The following is a 22,510-nucleotide window of genomic DNA, read 5'->3' as shown; positions in this document are numbered from 1 at the left end:
TTCCAAGGTGGGTAAAATGAGGACCCAGACTGTGGGGGCAATATGCTGACTCTGTAAACCGCTTAGAGAAGGCTGAAAGCCCTATGAAGCGGTATATAAGTCTAACTGCTATTGCTATTTTAATTCCCAGAGTTGTCCAGTTGGCTATGCTAGCTGGGGAATTCTGGGAATTGAAGTCCACAAGTCCAAGTTCAAGACAAGCTCTCTATCTCATAATAGAAAAGAAGGGAATGAGTGGGAGAGTGGAGAAATGATAGTTGGGAAACTCTCTTTACTATCTTCTTCTTGGACAACTTGCATGTTGGGAAGAAAATGTCTATGGAGATTCTCAAGTCATCCAGGTCATGGTTGTCTCAAAGGTGCTTTTTTTAAAGACTTTTTTTTTCTTGAAGATGTTTGGATGTTTCTCATCCAAGAAGCTTCTTCAGTTCTGAAGACGTGTCATGGAAAAACAAAAGAGTTTTTAAAAAAAACAAAACAAAACCAATTGCCTTTTAAAAAAAACACTTTGGGGACAAGAAAAGAAGATTCACCATTCCAGTAGAACTCAAGTCTCCTCTTCTGTTCTCCAAACCATCATCTTCCATGGCACCAAGTCATGCTAAGTTTCCACTCTTCTTAATATTTCCCCTTTTCTCCCTCTCTTTACAGCTCAGAAGGGCCAGTGGCTGAGTGGTTTCTTTGATTACGGCTCATTTTCGGAGATCATGCAGCCCTGGGCTCAGACGGTTGTGGTTGGGAGAGCCAGGTAAGTCTTTTAACAACATTTAAGAATAGCAGCGACAATAATAGTCATGCCTAGAGCACTTTGGCATCCTCAGAGCACTTAAGATTCTTGTTATTAGTATAAGGACCCTGTAGGTTAGCAGGATAACGGAATTAAAAAGGAATCAGGGTCATTGTGTGTTATTGGCAAATACAAAACACAGAACTACTGAGATGCAAAATATTTTGAATCCAAAATGTTCTGAGCTTCAGAAAGCTCTTCTGATCTTTACAAAAGCGTTTTGAGGCTAGTTCTAATTGTTTGGGACATATTCTGAGCAAGAATCAGGAGCTCTTTTCCGAACTTCCGGTCAGCCTGTTGGGCCGTTTTGTGCCCTCCCAGGTTTCAGGAGGCTGTCCTGAAGCCTGGGGAGGGCGGAAAATGGCCCAACCTGCCTACTGGAAATGCGGAGGCTTCAGTGAGGCCTGCGTGCATGCGCGGGGGGAGCGAGGGGGATTGTGTGTGCATGCGCAGGGGATGACATTGCATTATGCGTCTGGGCACGCACACACACGCTATCACGCACCCGTGCACCCTTTTGACACCCGAGCAGAAAAACATTCGCCATCACTGCTGTACGCCATGAACATTTCTTTTTATTATTATTATTATTATTATTAATTTTTTTATTTTATTTTTGTTACATAATAAAAAGTCTTTTGTGAACAGAGCATTGTCCAAAGTTCTCCTTTTAACATTCCCTTCAAAAGACATCATTCATTTTACATTATATTTCCATTATTTCCAATTTTAGCCGTATTACTTTTCTTCTCCTATTTTCCAATTTCTAGTTTTTAACATGTACAGACAATATGATTTTTCTTTCTCTTTAAAATAAACAATTCATCATTTCTTTTCCATCTATTTTCCATTAAAAATATGAATCTTCAAGTTTCAAATTTCAAGTTTTATATAATCAACATAGCATAATTATTTATCAGCTTTAAGGTTCTTAATATAATTTCCACACATTCTAAGTAAAACATATTTTTACCGTTAACAGTCTCTCTTTTTACTGAATCATATCATTCTACTTTTTATTAAGAAAAAAAAAAGAATTTTTTTTTTTTATTTTGTTACTTAAACAACACATGCCCACACCAGTGGGAAAAGAAAAAATCAAAACACAGAGAAGACAAAAAGAACAAAAAACAAGGCAGGGGGGAAAAAAGGAAAAACAAAAGAAGAAAAAAGAAAAAAAAAACATGAAAATTTCTGATAAGGCCAGGACCACTTATTTTAAGGTCAAAATGTCAGGAATACCCCTCCTCAAAATGAGCCCATTTGTAAGCCAGACTCTCAAGACTTTACATGATCCTTGTGGATCTGTGTCTATTTCTGAACTTTAATAGAGAATATTACAGCTAGTCCTCAACCTACGGCCACAGTTGAGCCCAGGATTTCCTTTGCTAAGTGAAACATTTGTTAAGTGAATTTTACGACCTTTCTCGCCACAGTTATTAAGTGAATCGCTGTAGTTATTAAGTTAGTAACACGATCGTTAAATGAATCTGGCTTCCCCATTGGATTTGCTTGTAAGAAGGTTGCAAAAGGTAAATCACATGATAAACCATCGTAAATATGAGTCAGTTGCCAAGTGCCCAGATTTTGATCAATGATCACGGGAATTCTGCAACAGTCGTAAGTCTGAAAAATGGTCATAAGTCACTTTTTTCGCTGCCGGTGTAACTTTGGACAGTCACTAAAGGAAATGTTGTAAGTCGAGGACTATCTGTATTTATCTGGTTTATTTAATCCATCATTTTGTATCGGGTTTTTTTTTAAAAAAAAAGATCATAATGCTTTGTTATGGGGAAGTAACCTGAAAAAAGATACTGCTGCTTTAAAGAGTCCACTCATTAAAATTACTACATATTTTAAAGTTACAGTAGCTGTTTCTCAGACCTGCAAGAAAGCTTGAAAAAAGCAAGTTGCTTTAACAAGTGACAGAAAGGAGTTCTGTGCTCATCCAAATGAAAACATTTCTCACAAATCATTTTCAAAGTGTGAACAATCCATGTATCTGTGGATCTGTAATCACACCCAATCAAGAATTTGGGTGGTTGATGCATCTATCTATGTCATTGGCTCTTCCTTATTATTATTATTTTATGTTCTTTATGTTCAATTTAGGGGGGGGTGATGGCTCAGCAGTTAGAGACGCTGAGCTTGTCAGCTGGAAAACTGACAGCCCAGGTTTGAGACCCGAGCATTGTGTGACAGGGTGAGCTCCCGTTACCTGCTTCAGCTCCTGTTCACCTAGCAGTTTGAAAGCATGCAAATGCGAGTAGATAAATAAGTACCATTCTGGCGGGAAGGTGACAGCATTCCATGTACTTCAGTGTATAGTCATGCTGGACATTTGATCATGGGCCAGTCCTTCACTGTTTCCAGGGTGGGCCCACGGGCCAGATCTAAGTGCCCCACAGGCTGAATCTGGCCCGCAGGCCTTGGGTTTGAAACCCCTGCTCTAGAGTCAAACACAACTGGACAGGGGAAATCTTTGCCTTTATCTACGTTCAGTTTATTTTGTAAAAACGATTTTGTCTGAGGCTTCTTCTAAGCATTACGCAAGTTTTAAAAATCAAAAGCAGAGTTTGGAACAATGCTGGGGAATGTTGCTTAGGCATTTAATGTTGTGTTTTTGCTTTTATTAGGCTAGGTGGCATACCACTTGGAGTGGTTGCTGTTGAAACGAGGACAGTAGAACTGAGCATTCCTGCAGATCCTGCAAATCTAGACTCAGAAGCCAAGGTAAACTGTTGTTTCTAAGGTGGGCAACTCACATGTGGGCTGAAAACATCTGTATGACCACTAGAGAAAGATTAGATGCTTGGATCCAGAGAAGGCCAGAGCCAGGGACTGGCGCATCCCCCGACCCGAGGTGAAGGGCGAGTAGGCGGCATGTGGGCAAAGGCCCCGGGGAAGGCCAGAGCCAGGAACGGGTGCATCCCCCAATCCAAGCCAAAGGGTGAATGGGTGGCATGGGGGTGGAAGGATAGCGAGTGCCAGGCCCAAAATGCGGCTGAGCCTAGCCATGTCTACCCCGAGGCGGCCCTTCGACTGAGCACCTTGCTTTCACGGGCTGCCGCAGTGAGCAGAGTGGGTGAGGCACAGAGATCAGCTGGGCCGCGTGGTCTGGGCGAGCACGTGCAACTCTAGCCAGAGAGTAGCTGGGTGCGGTCATGACTCTAGCCACTGGCCAAGGCAGGAGAGGCAAGATAGGGCGGGATGGGCGAGGCCAGCCAGTGGTGGGATTTTCCAGTTCGCCGAATTGCGCAGAATCTTAACCGGTTCGCCTTTCCACCCCCCCTGCCACAGATTATCCAGCAAGCTGGCCAAGTATGGTTTCCTGACTCTGCTTTCAAAACCGCAGAAGCCATCAAGGATTTTAATCGGGAAGGACTTCCGCTGATTGTCTTCGCCAACTGGAGAGGTTTCTCAGGTGGAATGAAAGGTGATTATTATTTTTAAAAAAAAAAGAGGAAGGAGTACGATGAGAATCTGTGGTGCTGGTAGAGAGTGGACGACAGGGACAATTAGTGAAATTTAGCAGTGGATTTAGTGGTGTAAGTCTATGGAGAGTCTCGGTCATCCAGGTCATGGTTGTCCCGAAGGTGCTTTTTTCAAAAGGCAAGTGGACTTTCTTGTTTTTCTTTCAGGACGTTTCACTTCTCATCCAAGAAGCTTCTTCAGCTCTGAGTGGGTGGTGGGGAATGGAAGGGTTATCTTCCTTGTGGACAGCTGGTCATTTGCATTCTCTGGAGAGTCGTTGAGGCCACTTGGAGGTTTATTTGTGTCCTCAGAGTCTGGTTTGAAAGAGGGGTTAAAGAGGCCACCTATGTCAAAATTGAGCGGCCCTCTCTCAACAGAGGGGTAAAGATACAACACCATCTATCTCCAGTTCACAACACCGTCCTTTCAACAGTTCCAAGAAGGCTTCACATATATTTGCACTACTCAGGTGACCCTAAGGACACAGATAAATCTCCAGGCAGCCTCAATGACTCTCTAAAAGGATGCAAATGACCAGCTGTCTGCAAGGAATATAAATCCTTCCATTCCTCACCATCCAGTTACAGCTGAAGAAGCTTCTTGGATGAGTTGAGTTTGAGTTTGAGTTTAATAAATTTATATGCCGCCCAATCCCGAAGGACTCCGGGCGGCTTACATAAGAAACAATAAAAGGAATACTAAAAAGTTTAAAAAGTAGAAGACAAGACAAGTTAAAAGAGATACAACATGCACTCAATCTTAATGGGGCTGGACCTCATTCAAGAGGTCAACAGCCCCAGGCCTGCCGGAAAAGCCAGGTCATAATGGCTTTGCGGAAGGCCGCGAGAGTGGGGAGGGTCCGGATCTCGGGGGGTAGATCGTTCCATAGGGCTGGGGCAGCCACAGAGAAGGCCCTCCCTCGAGGGGCCACCAAACGACATTGTCTAGTTGACGGCACCCGGAGAAGGCCCACCCTTTGGGATCTTATCAGACACTGGGAGGTGTGTGGCAGAAGACGGTCCCGTAGATATCCAGGTCCTAGGCCATGCAGCGGTTTAAAGGTGAGAAGCGAAATGTCTTCAAAGAAAAATAAGGAAGTCCAGTTGCCTCTCGAAAAGAGCATCTTTGGGTTTAGTGGTACAGATAGTCCTTGGATTATGACTGTAAGTGAAACCTAAAATTTCTGTTGCTAAGCAAGGCGGTTAAGTGAATTGCTCTCTATTTTAGGAACTTTTTTCTGCCTAGGTTGTTAAGCAAACCACTGCAGTTGTTAAGTGAAGCATGTGGTTTTTAAGTAAATCTGGTCGCTAAATGAATGATTGTAAGGCGAGGACTAATTGCTATTCTTGTTTCATGTGAAGCAAAATAAGGTTAGGCTGACTGGGCAGGCTAGTATGAGACCACAAATTAATTAATGTTGGTGGGACGATTCGGTCTGGTCATTTTCTGTGTCAATATTTATCTACTTAGCAACTGTTTTACAGGTAGTCCTTGACTTACAACCACGACAGCTCAACATTTTTGTTGCTAAGTAAATTTCGCCCCATTTTTCAACCTTTGTTGCCACAGCTGTTAAGTGAATCACTGCAGTTGTTAACTGAGTAACACGGTTGTTAAGTGAATCTGGCTTCTCCATTGACTTCGCTTGTCAGAAGGGGGGTCGCACGACCCCGGTACACTGCAACCGTCATAAATATGAGTCAGTTGCCAAGTGCCCTAATTTTTATCACATGACCACAGAGATGCCACCACCACAGTCTTAAGTGCGAAAAAACAATCCTAAGTTTTTCAGTGCCTTTATTGACATTGAGTATTATTGATTAGCCCTTGGGCCATATCAAAGGGCAAAGTTCCCGAAACAAATTATTACTAAAATTTGATAAAAAGCAGTTTAAAATGGAATTTGATAAAAATACGATTTAAAATGGAATTGGAATAAAATACAGTCTAAAATGAAATGGGAGTAGAACACAATAATTGAAGATACAGATAAAATATGATAAAATTGTATTTCAGTTTCACCCCTGCAATCTACCCCAATCAGTCCCACATATGCAGATCTCAACCGAACCATTTTGTTTAAGCACTGTGCTGTGTTAAATGTTATTTTTAGGTTCCGGCCACACATAAGATAAGTTGTTTTGATATGGGGATCCCAATGGGTCATTCGTTTGGTATATGGATCAAGGTCCCTGTCTCTCAACCCCTTATACAAACAAAAATCAAATAGGATGTGAGCCAGGTCTTCTACCTCTGCCTTTCCGCAAATGCAGAGATGCTCCTTTTGAGGTATAGAATGGAATCTCCCATATCCGACCATTGTGTCAAGCTGTAAATATCTCCCTAAGAGGTTTTGGCAGTTGTAACTTCAACTTTATAACTTGGAATGGTCACTAAAAGAACAGTTGTAAGGAAAGGAATTATAAATACCATCAACATAAAATGGAGCTTGCTCAGAAGCTGAAATACACCAATTAAATGAGATGAAGAGTGAGAAGTAGAGGAGAGAGGTAAGGGAAGAAGAGACGGATAGGGGAGAGGGCAAGTGAGGGAGAGGAGGAGAGAAAGGAGGAGTGGAAAGGGGAGAGAGGAGAAGGAGAGAGGAAGGGGAAGTAGAGAAGGGAAAGATGACAGAGGGAAGAAAAGAGGGAGGGGGCGGGAGGAGAGAGGAAGAGGAAAGTGATGGATAAAGTGCAAATAGGGTGTATGGAGAGCAGAAGAGCCAATAATTGTTTTTGGGAGTTGATGGTAAGATGAACTGATGTAAACATTTAATAATACAATACGATGTGGGCTATGTAATAGTATACATGCGATTATGCGTTATGAAAATGAAAGAATAAAAAAACTTAACAACTTGGTTGTAAGGCGAGGACTGACTATAGTCGGGATGGTTCTGTGGTGCCAAATTTCATATCGATACATTTAAAGCAATTTCACGGAGCTGAATGGAGGCTCCCCTTTACTTACAGATGCAAATGATCATAAAATAGGAGAGGATATGTAAATCAGGATTTGATGTTTGGCACCCTGCGTGGGTCTCTCGCGACTGTTGGAAACCCCGTAGGATCAAATAGTTAAATACTGGCATCGTAGTGATGACTTTTGGCAATGCTACTTATTTCCCTTTTCAATTTAGGATGCAAAACAGAGATGCCAAGCCAGAGGGAGGCTAAATGCATCTATTTTCAGTAACCCTTTGTCCCCACCTCCCCCAGGCTCCGGAAAATAAAACAAATTGGGCTGAAAAGTGGACTGCCATCCACTCAGATGGCTTCCTATTTTATCATCATATAGGGGGTCCTCGACTTACAACCCCAATTGGAACCAGAATTTCCACTGCTAATCAAGGCAATTGTTAATAGCACTATAGCAATAGCACTTAGACTTATATACCGCCTCACAGTGCTTTACAGCCCTCTCTAAGCGGTTTACAGAGTTAGTGTCAGGATTCCAAGTAATAACACGCATAGCAAACAGAATTCCTAGGCAGGTAAATTCCTCAAATAATAAGTTTATTGGCACAGGCTGGTGAAAACTGACTCTGAATGTTCCCCGCGGTTTTCACCTAATTAAAAATAAAGGTTTTCCTCCTTCCACAAACCACCAGTCACATGGTCCAATCAAGGTGTCGCCTGGTTGCCTGGTAACTTCACTCCTCCTCTCTCTGACCACCTGTGGGAATGTCCTTGGTTCCCAGGAGAAAGTATTTTATTTTGGCTACAAACCCCAGCGATCTCTACTCACCTCTCCCTATCCCTCAGCTGTGTCAACACTGAAGCCTCAAAATGGCCTCGGCCAGGTCAGATTCAGGATTGACAGTTAGCCTATTGCCTCCAACAATTTGGGTCCTCATTTTACTGACCTCAGAAGAATCGAAGGCTAATTTAACCATGAGCCGGTGAGAATCGAACTGTCGAACTGCTGGCAGCCGACAGTCAGTAGAAGTAGCCTGCAGTACTGCTTTCTAACCACTGCGCCACCACGGCTAAGTGAGTTATACCCAATTTTACAACTCTCTTGCCACGGTTAAGTAAATCGCTGCAGTTATTAAGTGACTCATTTGGACACTAAGCAAATCTGGTTTCCCCCACGCTTGCTGGAATCAGTTGAGAAGGTTTCAAATGGTGGTCATGTGAATATTGGAATACTGCATTCAGCTTTGATCAGCACAATGTAAAAGAGATTTTGAGATTCTAAAAAGAGTGCAGAGAAGAGCAACAAAGAGGATTAGGGGACTGGAGACTAAAACATATGAAGAACGGTTGCAGGAACTGGGTATGTCCAATTTAATGAAAAGGATTGGGGAGACATGATAGCAGCCTTCCAATATCTCAGGGGTTTCCACAAAGAGGGAGTCAAGCTATTCTCCAAAGCACCTGAGGGTAGAACAAGAAGCAATGGGTGGAAACTAATCAAGGAGAGAAGCAACTTAGAACTGAGGAGAAATTTCCTGACAGTGAGTACAATTAACCAGTGGAACAACTTGCCTCCAGAACTTGTGAATGCTCCAACATTGGAGGTTTTAAAGAAGGAATTGGGCAACCATTTGTCTGAAATAGTAAAGGTTTCCTGCTTGAGTAGGAGGTTGGACTAGAAGACCTCCAAGGTCCCTTCCAACTCTGTTATTCTGTTATGACCCCAGGGCGCTGCCACCATCATAAACACATGCTGGTTTGCCAAGCCCCTGAATTTTGATCACGTGACCATGGGGATGCTGTGATGGTCGTAAGTGCGAGGACTGGTTATAAGTTATTTTTTTTCAGTGCTGTTGTAACTTTGAGCCAAATAGTCTCCAGTCAAGAACTACCTGTTTATCTCTGTAGCTCCGTAGACTAACAAGGAGGAGGAAAACTGGAGGTTGGTCGGTGGCTGGTCAAAAAACAATACCCCCTTGATCTCAAATTACCGCAGCATCCTGCAGTCTGGAACTCAACAGGGGCTAGGAACCTGCAGAGTGGTTTGGGGGATCTAATAGATTCTCTGCGTGAAAAGCCATCAGTCCCAAGGTTTTGCCTTGCCCCTTTAAAAAAAAAAAAAGCCCCCAACAACTTCCTACTTAGATATTATCCAGCACAGGCAGGTATAAAAACTCCGGGCTCGTGTTGTCAATCTCGCCGTTCCCCCTTGGAGAGTTGTTTGCAATTTTAGTTTCCATGTTAGTCGGGGGCTACAAGGAGAAGCAGGAAAGGATTAAGCCGGGAATGAAAATAAACAATTATAGTACCCCTTGGTGAGACTAAGAACACACAAATACATGCATATGTACACACATTGCGAAGAAACGGCTGCACCGTGGGTAAAATGACTCTAAAATTGTGTGTAATGAGAAGGAAAAGATTAGAGGGAGCTTTTTGCCATGTTGAGAATTGACATTAGTGGAGGAAGGGGGGAATTCTTTACAAGTCAGTGCAGGGGGTCTAATTTAGACTGGGGCGTGTGTGTGTGTGTGTGTGTGTGTGTGTGTTTGCCATCCCTACACATTGGCTCTTCCGTGAATGTATTTATATCCCCATCCAGATACATTCTATACAATAAATAAAATCATATTGAGAAGGGAAAAGGCGGTTTTCTTATAAATGCATTCCAGCCAGCTACAAAGCTGCGCCGCCTATTGCAAAAAAAAAAATTAAAAAAAATTTTTTTTTTGTTAAAACACGCCTTGAATATTTAGATAGAGGCACTGGCTTATTTAGACGAACTGCCAGTGACCCACAACAGTGAGACATCAAGCGTGAAATTTACTGGAAATTAGCACCGGGGTCTCGGGCCCAGCGTGAATGGGGTTGATAAGATGCAAATCCCAGCAATATTAAACCGCCTTGCTGGCAGCTCTATGGGGTCGTTCGCTGTGGGTTTTTCATGTTATCCCCCCCCCTTTTTTCCCTGCACCACCCTCTGAGACAGGTTATAAATAACAATAAAAAGGAACAGTTACCAGAGACTTTAATCAGAATTTTTTTAAAAAAAAAAAGATTTTAAAGAAAGAACCAACAACACCGATTGTACCGCACCAGAGCTAAAAGCAATGTATTTAGCGTCGTTTCTATATGATCGTTAAGCGCGTCCTATTTGGTGCATTTTTGTTTTGGGGTTTTTTTTTCCCCCCCTTCAGTATACTTCAGGACTTTATCAATATGACTGAGGTTAATTCCAGCTTCGAATGTAATATAAAATGGACAGGCACGGGTGAAAGAGGAAGACCACAGTTGCAGAACTGAAAAGCGGGGAAAATAGATATTTACCCCACTTAGCAATAGTGCTTAGACTTATATACTGCTTCACAGTGCTTTACAGCCCTCTCTAAGTGGTTTTACAGAGTCAGCCTATTCCGCCCCCAAAACAATCTGGGTCCTCATTTTACCAACCTCGGAAGGATGGCAGGCTGAGTCAACCTTGAGCAGGTCAGCATCAAACTTCTGGCAGTGGGCAGAGTTAGCCTAGAACAGTGTTTCTCAACCTTGGCAACTTGAAGATGTCTGGACTTCAACTCCCAGAATTCCCCAGCCAGCATTCGCTGGCTGGGGAATTCTGGGAGTTGAAGTCCGGACATCTTCAAGTTGCCAAGGTTGAGAAACACTGGCCTAGAATACTGAATTTTAACCACTGCGCCACTTCGACCTTATTTTACAGGGAAGCTAAGAAAATTGATATCTATGGAGATTCTCATCCAGTCATGGTTGTCCCAAAGGTGCTTTTTTAAAGAGGCAACTGAGCTTTTGATTTTTCTTTGAAGACGTTTCTCTTTTCATCCAAGAAGCTTCTTCAGCTCTGACTGGAATCCTTCCATTCTCCATCATCCAGTCAGAGCTGAAGAAGCTTCTTGGATGAGAAGCGAAACGGCTTCAAAGAAAAACCAGAAAGTCCAGTTGCCTCTTTAAAAAAAAAGCACCTTTGGGACGAAGAAAGTTGATAATTATTATTTTTCCAATTGCAAGGAGTTTATCCTTAAAATATTATCCTTGTAATTAAACGTTGGACAGTGGATAGTAATAGGGAATATTTTCCTGTCATCGCTTGGTGACAAACTCGTTGAGGGTTGATCTGCCTGTTCTTTCATTTCCTCCTTTCAAATCTTTATGGAGGAGACACAGGTAGTCCTTGACTTATGACCATAATGGAGCCCAAAATTTCTTTTTTTTTTTCAAAATACTTTTTTTATTTTCCATTTTCATAACATATAATCACATCAGGGGTGGGTTTCAAGCGGTTCGCGGTGGTCCCCATGAACCGGTTGGTCGGCGAACCCGGAAGTAAGTAACTTCCGGGAACGCCGAAGGATCCACCCGCCCCCCCACGTTTCTTACCCGGTTTTGACGAGTTCTGCGCTTCCACGCATGCGCAGAACGCATACAGCGCCTGCGCGATCCTCCAGGAGCAGCTGGAGGATCGCACAGGCGTTAGTACGCATGCGTGCACTGCGCGCGTGCACGAGGACGCCGCCGGCCCCGTTCCAACCGAACCGGTTGGAACGGGGCGAGAAACCCACCCCTGAATCACATGTATACTATTATATAGCCAATATGATATTGTATCAAGTAATAATTACATCAGTTCCTCTTGCCATCAACTCCCAGAAAGATAATAACCAATTCTGCTCTCCATACACCACTTTTTTCTGCCTCTCTCCTCCCCCTCCTTACCTCCTTTCTTCCCTCCATCATCCTTTTCTACTCTACTTCCCCTTCCTTTCTCCTTCTCCTCTCTCCTCATTCCACTCCTCCTTATCCTTCTCATCTTCCCCCCTTACCCTCTCTCCTATCCCTCTCTTCCCATCTTTCTTCTCTCCTCTGTTTCCCACTCTTCCTCTCATTCACTTGGTGTATTTCAGCTTCTGAGCAAACTCCATTCTATGTTGATGGTATTAATGCTTCCATATCAATATACTTAACATATCTTAGCTTTAAAGAAAAAATAAGTATACATGTGCAATCATATTACTTTAAAATCTAACACCCCTCGTCAAGCCTAATATACTTCCCTCCCTCCCCCCCAACCCCCCCAACCTCCCCCCCAGGGGTGGGTTTCAACCGGTTCGCGGCGGTCCCTGCGAACCGGTTGGTCGGCGAACCCGGAAGTAAGTAACTTCCGGGGACGGCGAAGGGCCCGCTCGCCCGCCCGCGGTCCTTACCCGGTTTTGACGAGTTCTGCGCTTCCACGCATGCGCAGGACGCATACAGCGCCTGCGCGATCCTCCAGGAGCAGCTGGAGCGTCGCGCAGAAGCTAGTACGCATGCGTGCACCTCGCGCGTGCACGAGGACACCGCCGGCCCCGTTCCAACCGAACCAGTTGGAACGGTGCGAGAAACCCACCCCTGCTCCCCCCCCAACCTTCCCTTCCCTGACTTCCCAGAACCCATACACGGTATAAATCTTTAACAAAAACAGTCTAAAATATATTTGAAAAAAGGATAGAAAATTGATAACATCTTTAAATTGAACTTAGCTCCTCCTTGCTAGGCTAACTTTAAACAATTTATATCATTCCTGATCTTAATCATAAGCTATCTGGAATTTCTTAGTCCCATATTTATTTTGAGTATAATCGATCCATTTTTTCCAGTCTCGTTTATATCTCTCGTTTGAGTAGTCCTTAAGATATGCAGATATTTTAGCCATCTCGGCTAAATTTGTGACTTTCAATGTCCATTCTTGAATTGTAGGCAAATCTTCCTTCTTCCAGTATTGCGCCACCAACAGTCTAGCTGCAGTTATTAAGTGCAAAATCAAATTAATCAATGGAGCCCAAAATTTCTGTTGCTAAGGGAGAGAGTTGTTAATGTTGCCCCATTTAGGACGTTTCCTACAACTGGTTGCTTAGCGGCTGAAGTTACAATGGACCCTGCTACTTACAAACTAGGTTTGAAGTTCTGATTGTCTGTCCCCCCCGCCCCCCAAATCAGTGTTCCAAATATCATCCAGAATTAAATCAGTATCCAAGGCGTAGCTTTCATCAAAGTTCCAATTTAATAAGAGAGACATGTTGGTACAAATTGTAGAAACCCGAATCTGAAAGCTTCCTGGGTTTCCCACCCAGTTGAAAGTTCATGATCTTGTCCCCACACCCACAAGTCCATCACATGGTCCAATCTTCCTCTGCCATGCTGGCATTTCCCTCCCATCTAGTTCCGGTCAGGTGCAGAGACAAAGAATGTCCTTGATTTCTAGAAAGGAATTTTTTTTATTTTGAAGACAAACACATTTTATTCCTTACTATTCCCCCCTCCCAATTCCCCACTAACGAACAGCAGAGTAAAGAAAGAGAGAGAGTGTGGCAGGCCAAAGAGCCTAAAGGGAATATAACTGCAGGCTTGACACCCCCCTTTTGATCATGTGATTGCATTTTGGGTGCTCAGTAACTATATTCATGGCTTCTTTGCAGCATCCCTGGAACATTTTTTTTTCTGGAAACTTACATTTGCTGCTGATTTCTGCCAAAAAAACGCCCATTGCGAACAATGGTTTCCCTTAACGACCGCCGTAAAAGTCATGAAATGAGGCTCAGTCACATGATGATCTACTTAACAATCAGCATGACACGGCCGTAATTCTGCCCTCAAATTCTCGTCATAAATTGAGGACTACCTGTGAATAGCTCAGCAGTATAGCTCAGGTTTGCTCATCCTTGAACACTTTAAGAGGCATGGACTTCAACTCCCAGAATTCCCCAGCCAGTAGACTGTGGACAGGGCATAAAAACTATAAAGAAACACATAAAAAGAGCTACTAAATCAAATAGGAAGCCTGTCTTATAGGTAATCTTTTACTTAGGACCGTAATGATGTCTGTACAATATGGGCATAAATTGTGATGCTCATAAAGTGGATCACTCCTGACCCACTCAATTTTATGAGGGTGGGGTTTTTTTGTACAACTCTGATTATTGAGCTATAAATGGGGCCCAGTTGCTCAGTGCCCGACATAAGTAGAAGTAGGAGTAGAGAATAGAATGGAATAGAATAGAATAGAATAGAATAGAATAGAATAGAATAGAATAGAATAGAATAAAATAACAGAGTTGGAAGGAACCTCGGAGGTCTTCTAGTCCAACCCCCTGCCTAGGCAGGAAATCCTACACCACTTCAGACAAATAGTTACCCAACATCATCTTAAAAACTTCCAGTGTTGGAGCGTTCACAACTTCTGGAGGCAACTTCTGTTCCACTAATTAATTGTCCTCACTGTCAGGAAATCCCTCCTTAGTTCTAGGTTGCTTCTCTCCTTGATTAGTTTCCACCCATTGCTTCTTGTCCTGCTTTGGAGAACACCTTGACTCCCTCTTCTTTGTGGCAACCCCTGAGATATTGGAAGATTGCTATCACGTCTCCCCTAGTCCTTCTTTTCATTAAACTAGACCTACCCGGTTCCTGCAATCATTCAATCATTCTTTATATATGTTTTAGCCTCCAGTACATGCAGTCACATGACCATGGAGTGAGGTGTGGATTGGCCAGAACTGGGTTGTAAGTGCCCCAATTGAGATCTGGCGTAAGTCGAGGGCTATCTATACCAGTGTTTCTCAACCTTGGCAACTTGAAGATGTCCGGACTTCAACTCCCAGAATGCCCCAGCCAGCATTCGCTGGCTGGGGAATTCTGGGAGTTGAAGTCCGGACATCTTCAAGTTGCCAAGGTTGAGAAACACTGATCTATACAAACCAAACAGGGGCCATTACAGTGGTTGGATTCAAATAATTTAACAACTCGTTCTTTGTCCTAATGACCAGCTGGTTAGGCGTGGCTCGGCGGTCATGTGACCGTGTTGGGGCGTGGCCAACTCAACATCACTCAGGTCGATGGAGAGGCCGTTTCTGGGCAATAAAGATGAGGCTAGAAACAACACCAGAATGTTTCCTTCCTGCCTTCCTTACAGGATTAGCCCTTTAAAGTGGGGAAAAATATATATGAGATTTTGTCCAACAACCGGTTCTCTGAACTGCTTAGAAAGTTAACCAGTTCTCCCGAATAAGTGCGAACCGGCTGAATCCCACCACTAGGCCATTAAACAATTAACGAAGTAATAAATTATCCATGCATGGTGGTGGTGGTGGGGAAACAGGCTTTAAAAAATTCAGCTTTACCCCTTCGCTAACCCCTCACCTCTTAGAGATTTCCCCGCTACGTTTTCCTGAGCAGATACACATACAATTTTAAACCATTCAAGATTAAAATCGTTTTTCCCCCTCAGAAAGTTGAGTGCCGGTATCACTGACTATTAGCTGTTACAGTTCAATAGACAGTTGGTGTCTTGGATTGAATAAAATTGCGCCGGCTTATGGGGATTTTTAGTTCTTTGCCAGCAAACTTCCCCTTCCACTTTATTTTTTTATTTAAAATCTCCACCTCGGTGCAAACGAGCCCTCTTTAGCTCAGGCTGCTATTTCCACATAAAATATACGCTCGTAGCAGGAGTGAAAAATGCCACGCTAATTACACCATTATTTTATTATGTAGCGCGACTAAAAAAAAAAAAAGCCTACTAAAGAATTAATTTGGTTAAAATAATTTGAATTGAGCAATTATTTCCTTAACACTGGAATTAGCTGAAAGGAGTTTCAAGTGGTTTATTGCCAGCGCTACATAATAAAATGATTGTTTAATTAGCAATAAATTTGTCATTTGCTATAGGAAACAAAAGGATTGTTTCTTTCATCCAGACATGACGTTAAACCAAAAGTTACACCTCTTTTTTTCCCCCTCAACATTTTTTTTGGGGGGGGGAGGGGGCTACTAAATTCTTATTTGCCTGGGAATAAATTAAAGATCACGCTGGATCAAAGCAAAGTTATGGAGTGTTATTAAGCATAGGTAATCCTCAACCGGGGACGTGGTGGCTAAGTGGCTGAGATGCTGATCTTGTCGATCAGAAAGGTTGGTGGTTTGAATCCCTGGCGCCGCATAATGGAGTGAGCTCCTGTTATTTGTCCCAGCTTCTGCTGACCTAGCAGTTCGAAAGCACTGAAAAATGCAAGTAGAAAAATAGGGACCACCTTTGGTGGGAAGGTAACAGCGTTCCGTGCGCCTTCGGAGTTTAGTCATGCCGGCCACATGACCACAGAGACGTCTTCGGACAGCGCTGGCTCTTCGGCTTTGAAATGGAAATGAGCACTGCCCCCTAGAGTCAGGAACGACTAGCGCATATGTGCAAGGGGAATTTTTACCTTTACTTTAGTCCTCACCTTACGACCATTTGTTTAGTGGCCATTCAAAGTTACGATGACACTGAAAAATACCTTAAACCGTTCCTCTAACTTATTACTTTAGTTCCTTTAATTACATTACAGCATCTCTGTGGTCACATGATCACAATTCAGGCACTGGGCAACTGGCATGTATTTATGACGGTTATAGCAGTGTTTCTCAACCTTGGCAACTTGAAGATGTCCGGACTTCAACTCCCAGAATTCCCCAGCCAGCAAATGCTGGCTGGGGAATTCTGGGAGTTGAAGTCCAGACATCTTCAAGTTGCCAAGGTTGAGAAACACTGGGTTATAGCATTCTATGGCCACATGATCGCCAGTTATGACTTACTGGAGGGCTACCAACAAGCGAAGTCACTGGGGGGAAGCCAGATTCGTTCATTCACTTAACAACCATGGCCGAAAAAGATTTAAACATCTTTATGTGAGGATTACAGACCTTTTTTTCCCTTCCTGCATGGAAAAGAATAACAGATTAACAGAATTGGAAGGGACCTTGGAGATCTTCTAGTCTAGTCCAATCCCTTACTCAGGCACAAAACCCTGGGAATTGGCCCTCCATCTTCAAGAACACTACGAGTAGTCCTCGACTTACAACCATTTCTTTAGTGACTATTCAAAGTTGCAGTAGCACTGAAAAAAAGTGATACGGTCGTTTTTCACACTTACGACGGCTGCTGCATCCCCATGCTTAGGTGACCAAAATTCGGACACTTGGCAACTGCCCTGTATTTATGACCGTTGCAGTGTCCCCAGCATCATGGGATCCCTTTTTGCAACATTCTCACAAGCCAAGTCAATGGGGAAGCCTGATTCGCTTAACGACCGTGTTACCAACTTAACAACTGCAGTGATTCACTTAAACAAGTGTGGCAAGAAAAATTGTAAAATGAGGCAAAACTCACTCAATAACTGTCTCGTTTAGCAATACAACCTCTGGTCTCCATTGTGGTCGTACGCCGAGGACCGCCTGTGCATCTCTGAATACCAGCTCTTGCATATTCCAATTTCGTCTTGAAGAACAATAGTTCTATACCCTGTGGCTCCATGACAATTTTCACGTTTGATTTAGCCGTCCGTGTCTAAAGACTGCTGGAAAGATTTCTTCCTTCCATGAATTTGTCCCAGTCTTATAAAAAGTGATGGGGTCCAAATGCTTGAACCAGTGAATCCCAGAAGTTTAGGTGGGGTTGAGTGGCGGGGCATTTATTAGGGAGAAACCATGAGACTCACTTCTTACTTCTGTGTCCTTCTCCTCCCCAGATATGTACGACCAGGTGCTGAAGTTTGGAGCCTACATTGTAGACGGCCTGCGAGAATATAAGCAACCTGTCCTTGTTTATATCCCACCCCAAGCAGAACTCCGAGGAGGGTCTTGGGTGGTGATCGACCCCACCATTAATCCTCGACATATGGAATTGTACGCTGACCGGGACAGCAGGTGCGTCTTTTCTTTTGATGTAATTTAACATAACTTTGAGATGCTAATAGCAAAAGCACTTAGACTTATATACTGCTTCGCAGTGCTTTGCAGCCCTCTCTAAGAGGTATATGGCCCTCAGTAGTCTGGGTCCTCATTTTACTGATGTCGGAAGGATGGAAGGCTGAGTCTACCTTGAGCCAGTCAGGATCGAACTTCCTGGCAGTCGGAAGTTTGCCTGAAATAGCAATAGCTCTTAGACTTGTATACCGCTTCACCATACTTTTACAGCCCTCTCGAAGTGATTTACAGAGTCAGCCTATGGCCCGCAACAATCTGGGTCCTCATTTTACCCATCTCGGAAGGATGGAAGGCTGAGTCAACCTTGAGCCTGGTGAGATTTGAACTGCCAAATTGCAGGCAGCCGGCAGAAGTAGCCTGCATTACTGCATTCTAAGCACTGCGCCACCGCAGCTCTGTAACTGCAGGTAACACTGTCCAATTGGGAATCAGCTTTTTGTTTTGACAACAGTCCACATCTTGGCAGACACCAGCAGAAGTGTCCTTGGCTCTTCAAGGACCAAGATTGTAGCCTCCACATCCCATCTCACCCTCCCCTCCCCCCAGTTCGTTGGGAAGTTGAAAAGCAATAATGGTCACAGGAAGCGTTTTCCAATCTTGACACCAGACTTACATACAGGTAGACCTCAACTTATGTCCACAAATGGGACCAAAATTCCCATTGGGTGGTAAGCAAGATGGTTGTTAAGTGAATTGTGCCCCATTTTACAACCTTTTTCCCCCATGATGTTAAGTGGATCACTACAGAGGTTAAGTGAATCTTGGGGTGGTTAGGCAAATAGAGCCGAGGTGGCGCAGTGATTAGGGTGCAGTACTGCAGGCCACTTCAGCTGACTGTTATCTGCAGTTCAGCGGTTCTAATCTCACCGGCTCAAGGTTAACTTAGCCTTCCATCCTTCCGAGGTGGGTAAAATGAGGACCCGGATTGTTGGGGGCGATATGCTGACTCTGTAAACCGCTTAGAGAGGGCTGAAAGCCCTATGAAGCGGTATATAAGTCTAACTGCTATTGCTAAATCTGGCTTCCCCCATTGACTTTGCTTGTCAGAAACCCGCTAAAATAGTTGCAAATGGCGATCACATGACTCCAGGATGCTGCAATTGTTGTGAATATATTTTGGTTACTAAGGACCCACAGGAGAGTCATGAGTGCAAGGACCATTCATATCATATGTCACTTGTACATATGTGTTACATACGTATGTCCAAAGTAACTAAGAATGGTTGCCAAACGAATGATTATTATAAGACTACCTGTATTGCAGGAATTTTTAGAAACATTTTCCTCCAATCCAGCATCATTTAGTCCATTTTCAAATCCCATCTTTATTTTTTCCAGTTTCTTCCTCCACGCCATTTTTTTTAGATACCTTCCCTTCAGTTTTCAGAGAGAATTCTTGCTAACATACGGATAGATAGCGAGGCAGACAGCCCTACACCCCTTGATGTAATTTATTTCCAATACTTTATTGTTGCAAAAAAGAAAAAAAGAAAATTAGAACTAATCTTATCATATTTAAAATGCTTAAGTCTCGGTACGAATCATAAAACAACATTTAAGATCTAAATTATAACTAACTACTCATAACATTATGCTCCATAACCATTAATACATCTCATAAAACTAACCCAAAACAACATAATCATTATCAATATAACGCACATATGGGGACAGTCAAGCAACTTGCCTAATGTACTATAAAAAAGCAACAATATCGCCTTTATGATCTTCAAAAGAAACTGAAATATGCTAGTTATTTTTTCAAGGCTATAGAAAGAAGTAAAGAAACAGTACCTAATCCCCTAGCTGCTTACTGACTTAACAACTGCATTGATTCACTTAACCATTGTGGCAGGAAAGGTCGCAAAATGAGGCAAAACTCATTTAACCACTAGGCAATGGACATTTTTTGGCTCAACTGTGCTCATGTGGAAATGTCGCGCAGGTGAATGTACAATCGTCGGGGCCGTGCTCCGGAAAAGCTGAACTTCCGGGATGCGTCCCCGACAATCAGTCGGGCCAGCGTGCATGCACACACCGGTTACAGCTGGTTGCCACAAACCTGGAAGACAAACAGGCAAGGCTGCGCATGCCAAGTGACATGGCTTCGTGTGCCACTTTGGGCACCCATGCCATAGGTTCGCCATCACGGAGCTAGGAGATGTAAATTGAAATTCTCAGTCATCCAGGTCATGGTTGTCCCAAAGGTGCTTTTTTCAAGACGCCACTAGACTTTCTGGTTTTTCTTTAAAGATGTTTTACTTCTCATCCAAGAAGCTTCTTCAGCTTTGACTGGATGATGGGGAATGGAATATAAATATACTGTATTTTTCGTAGTATAAGACGCACTGGAGTATAAGACGCACCAAGATTTTGAAGAGGAAAATTTTAAAAAAGGTTTTTGTACTCTGCAAACCTCCCAAAAAAGGGCCCGTTTTTCACAGAAATGGGCCCATTTTTTTTAAAGGGCATGAACAGCCTTTAGAAGGCTTGTAGAGTGCTCCTGGGGGGTGCTCCCCCCAATGAGCAAAAAATGGCCTGTTTTTCACAAAAACGGGCCCATTTTTTAATTTAAAAAAGTGCATGCATAGTCTTTAGGAGGCTTGTAGAGTGCTCCCGGGGGGGTGCCCCCCCCAAATGAGCAAAAAACGGTCTTTTTTTTTCCAAAAACGGGCCCGTTTTTAATCAAAAAAAGTGCACGCATAGCCTTTAGGAGGCTTATAGAGTGCTCATGGGGGATGGGGGAGGGAAATTGAGCAAACAATGAGCAGTTTTTCACTCATTTCTGTCCTCCCTACTCTCCAGGAGCTCTCTGAAATCCTCCGACAGGCTCTACAGGGGCAGGGTTTCGGGAGGCAAAAAATGCTGTATTCGGTGTATAAGACTCACCCAGATTTTCAGCCTCTTTTTTGAGGGAAAAAGGTGCGTCTTATACTCGAAAAAATACGGTAAATGGAATATAAATCCTTCCATTCCCCACCATCCAGTCAGAGCTGAAGAAGCTTCTTGGATGAGAAACGAAACGTCTCCAAAGAAAAACCAGAAAGTCCATTTGCCTCTTGAAAAAAGCACCTTTGGGACAATAGCTAGGAGAGTTTTTAAAGAGGTCGGAATTTCTAAATGGCTGCTTAGGGGTCTTTATCTTTTGCTGCCCCCTTCAATGTTGTGTATGCTAATTTCTGCTAAAACATCTTTTTTCAGAGGTGGCGTTTTGGAACCTGAAGGGACAGTGGAAATCAAATTCCGAAGGAAAGACTTAGTAAAAACCATGAGGCGTGTGGATCCCATCTATATGGGACTGGCAGAGCGACTTGGTAAGTCTTTGTGGGTTACTTATGTCCGGTAACCCTTCACTTACAACAGGTTGCTTAGTAACCATTCAGTGGCACTGAAAAAAGTCCCAAAGCTGCTTTTTTTAAAGAGGCAACTGGACTTCCTTTTTGTTCTTTGAAGACACTTCTCATTCAAGAAGCTTCTTCAGCTCTGACTGGGTAGTGGGGAATGGGAGGATTTATACTCCTTGCAGACAGCTGGTCATTTGTGTTCTTTTAGAGCAGGGGTCAGCAAACTGCGGCTCTGGAGCCACATGTGGCTCTTTCCTCCCTCTGCTGTGGCTCCGGTCACCGGTCGGCGCCACAATTTTGAGAGGAGCTTCTGGTGGGGAGGGGGAGAAGCACAGTGCGCCAGGAGAAGACTCTATGGCAAGGGGAGGGTTTTCCAGTTGTCTCCACAATTGATAGGGCTTTCGGTTATGGCAGGTAGAGGAAAAAGGACGCCACGCTAGGAGGAGACTCTATGGTGGGGGAACTGAACTTCCGGTCAGCTCCAGAATTGAACAGGGGCTTCTGGTTAAGACCTTTATGGCTCCTGGTGTTTTCTTTTCTGTGGGAAACAAGTCCAAATGGCTCTTCGAGTGTTTAAGTTTGCCGACCCCTGTTTTAGGGAGTCGTTGAGGCCACTTGGAGGTTTGTCTCAGAGTCAACCTGCATGGTGCAAATGGGTGTGGAGGTCTCTTGGAGCTGCTGAAAGGACTGTGTTATGGAGCTGTGCTTCCTGCAGGATGTTTTTTGCCCTATGTTCTTTCATTGTTGCTCCACACCCATCTGCACTACTCAGAATTGATGACCTTGAGGACACACAGAAATCTCCAAGCGGCCTCAACAACTCTCTAAAAGGGTGCAAATGACCAGCTGTCTGCAAGGCATATAAATCCTTCCGTTCCCCACCATCTAGTCAGAGCCGAAGAAACTTCTTGGATGAGAAGCAAAACATCTTCAAAGAAAAACAAGAAATTCACATGATCAGAATTCATCCAGCTTGGCACCTGGTTCATAAAATAATTTTGACGTTTGAATAGGAAAAGATGATGCAAATTTGCAGGTTTTTATTCAATGCTAAAGAACAGGGATATGCAACATGTACAACTGTATATGTGCATTTGCATTTTACATATATACTGGTTGTTGTTTTTTTCTGCTCATAAATCAAACTTATGCTGCCTAAGAAATAAAACCATGTTTTTACCACTATGTTTGAATGGGTAAACAGC

At 43.4% G+C, this 22,510-nt stretch overlaps 1 protein-coding gene across 6 annotated transcripts in view; it reads left to right on the top strand.

The window, feature by feature from the left end:
* ACACA (acetyl-CoA carboxylase alpha) overlaps positions 1–22,510 on the top strand; it is a 305,545-nt gene that overhangs the window by 255,738 nt on the left and 27,297 nt on the right. For all 6 annotated transcript variants that reach the window (XM_087717132.1, XM_087717127.1, XM_087717128.1 and 3 more), the window contains 5 exons: positions 652–748; positions 3,424–3,520; positions 4,088–4,223; positions 17,724–17,901; positions 21,163–21,275. In XM_087717132.1, coding sequence (XP_087573258.1) covers positions 652–748; positions 3,424–3,520; positions 4,088–4,223; positions 17,724–17,901; positions 21,163–21,275 — 621 coding nt within the window. The remainder of the gene's footprint in view (positions 1–651; positions 749–3,423; positions 3,521–4,087; positions 4,224–17,723; positions 17,902–21,162; positions 21,276–22,510) is intronic.

This window comes from Thamnophis sirtalis, unplaced genomic scaffold (genome assembly GCF_051295495.1).
Source record: "Thamnophis sirtalis isolate CommonGarterSnake01/CBP01778 unplaced genomic scaffold, rThaSir2_p1.2 scaffold_6, whole genome shotgun sequence".
Classification (NCBI taxonomy): Eukaryota; Metazoa; Chordata; class Lepidosauria; order Squamata; family Natricidae; genus Thamnophis; species Thamnophis sirtalis.
The sequence above is the reverse complement of the archived record's forward strand: the minus strand, read 5'-3'. Positions and strand labels throughout refer to the sequence as shown.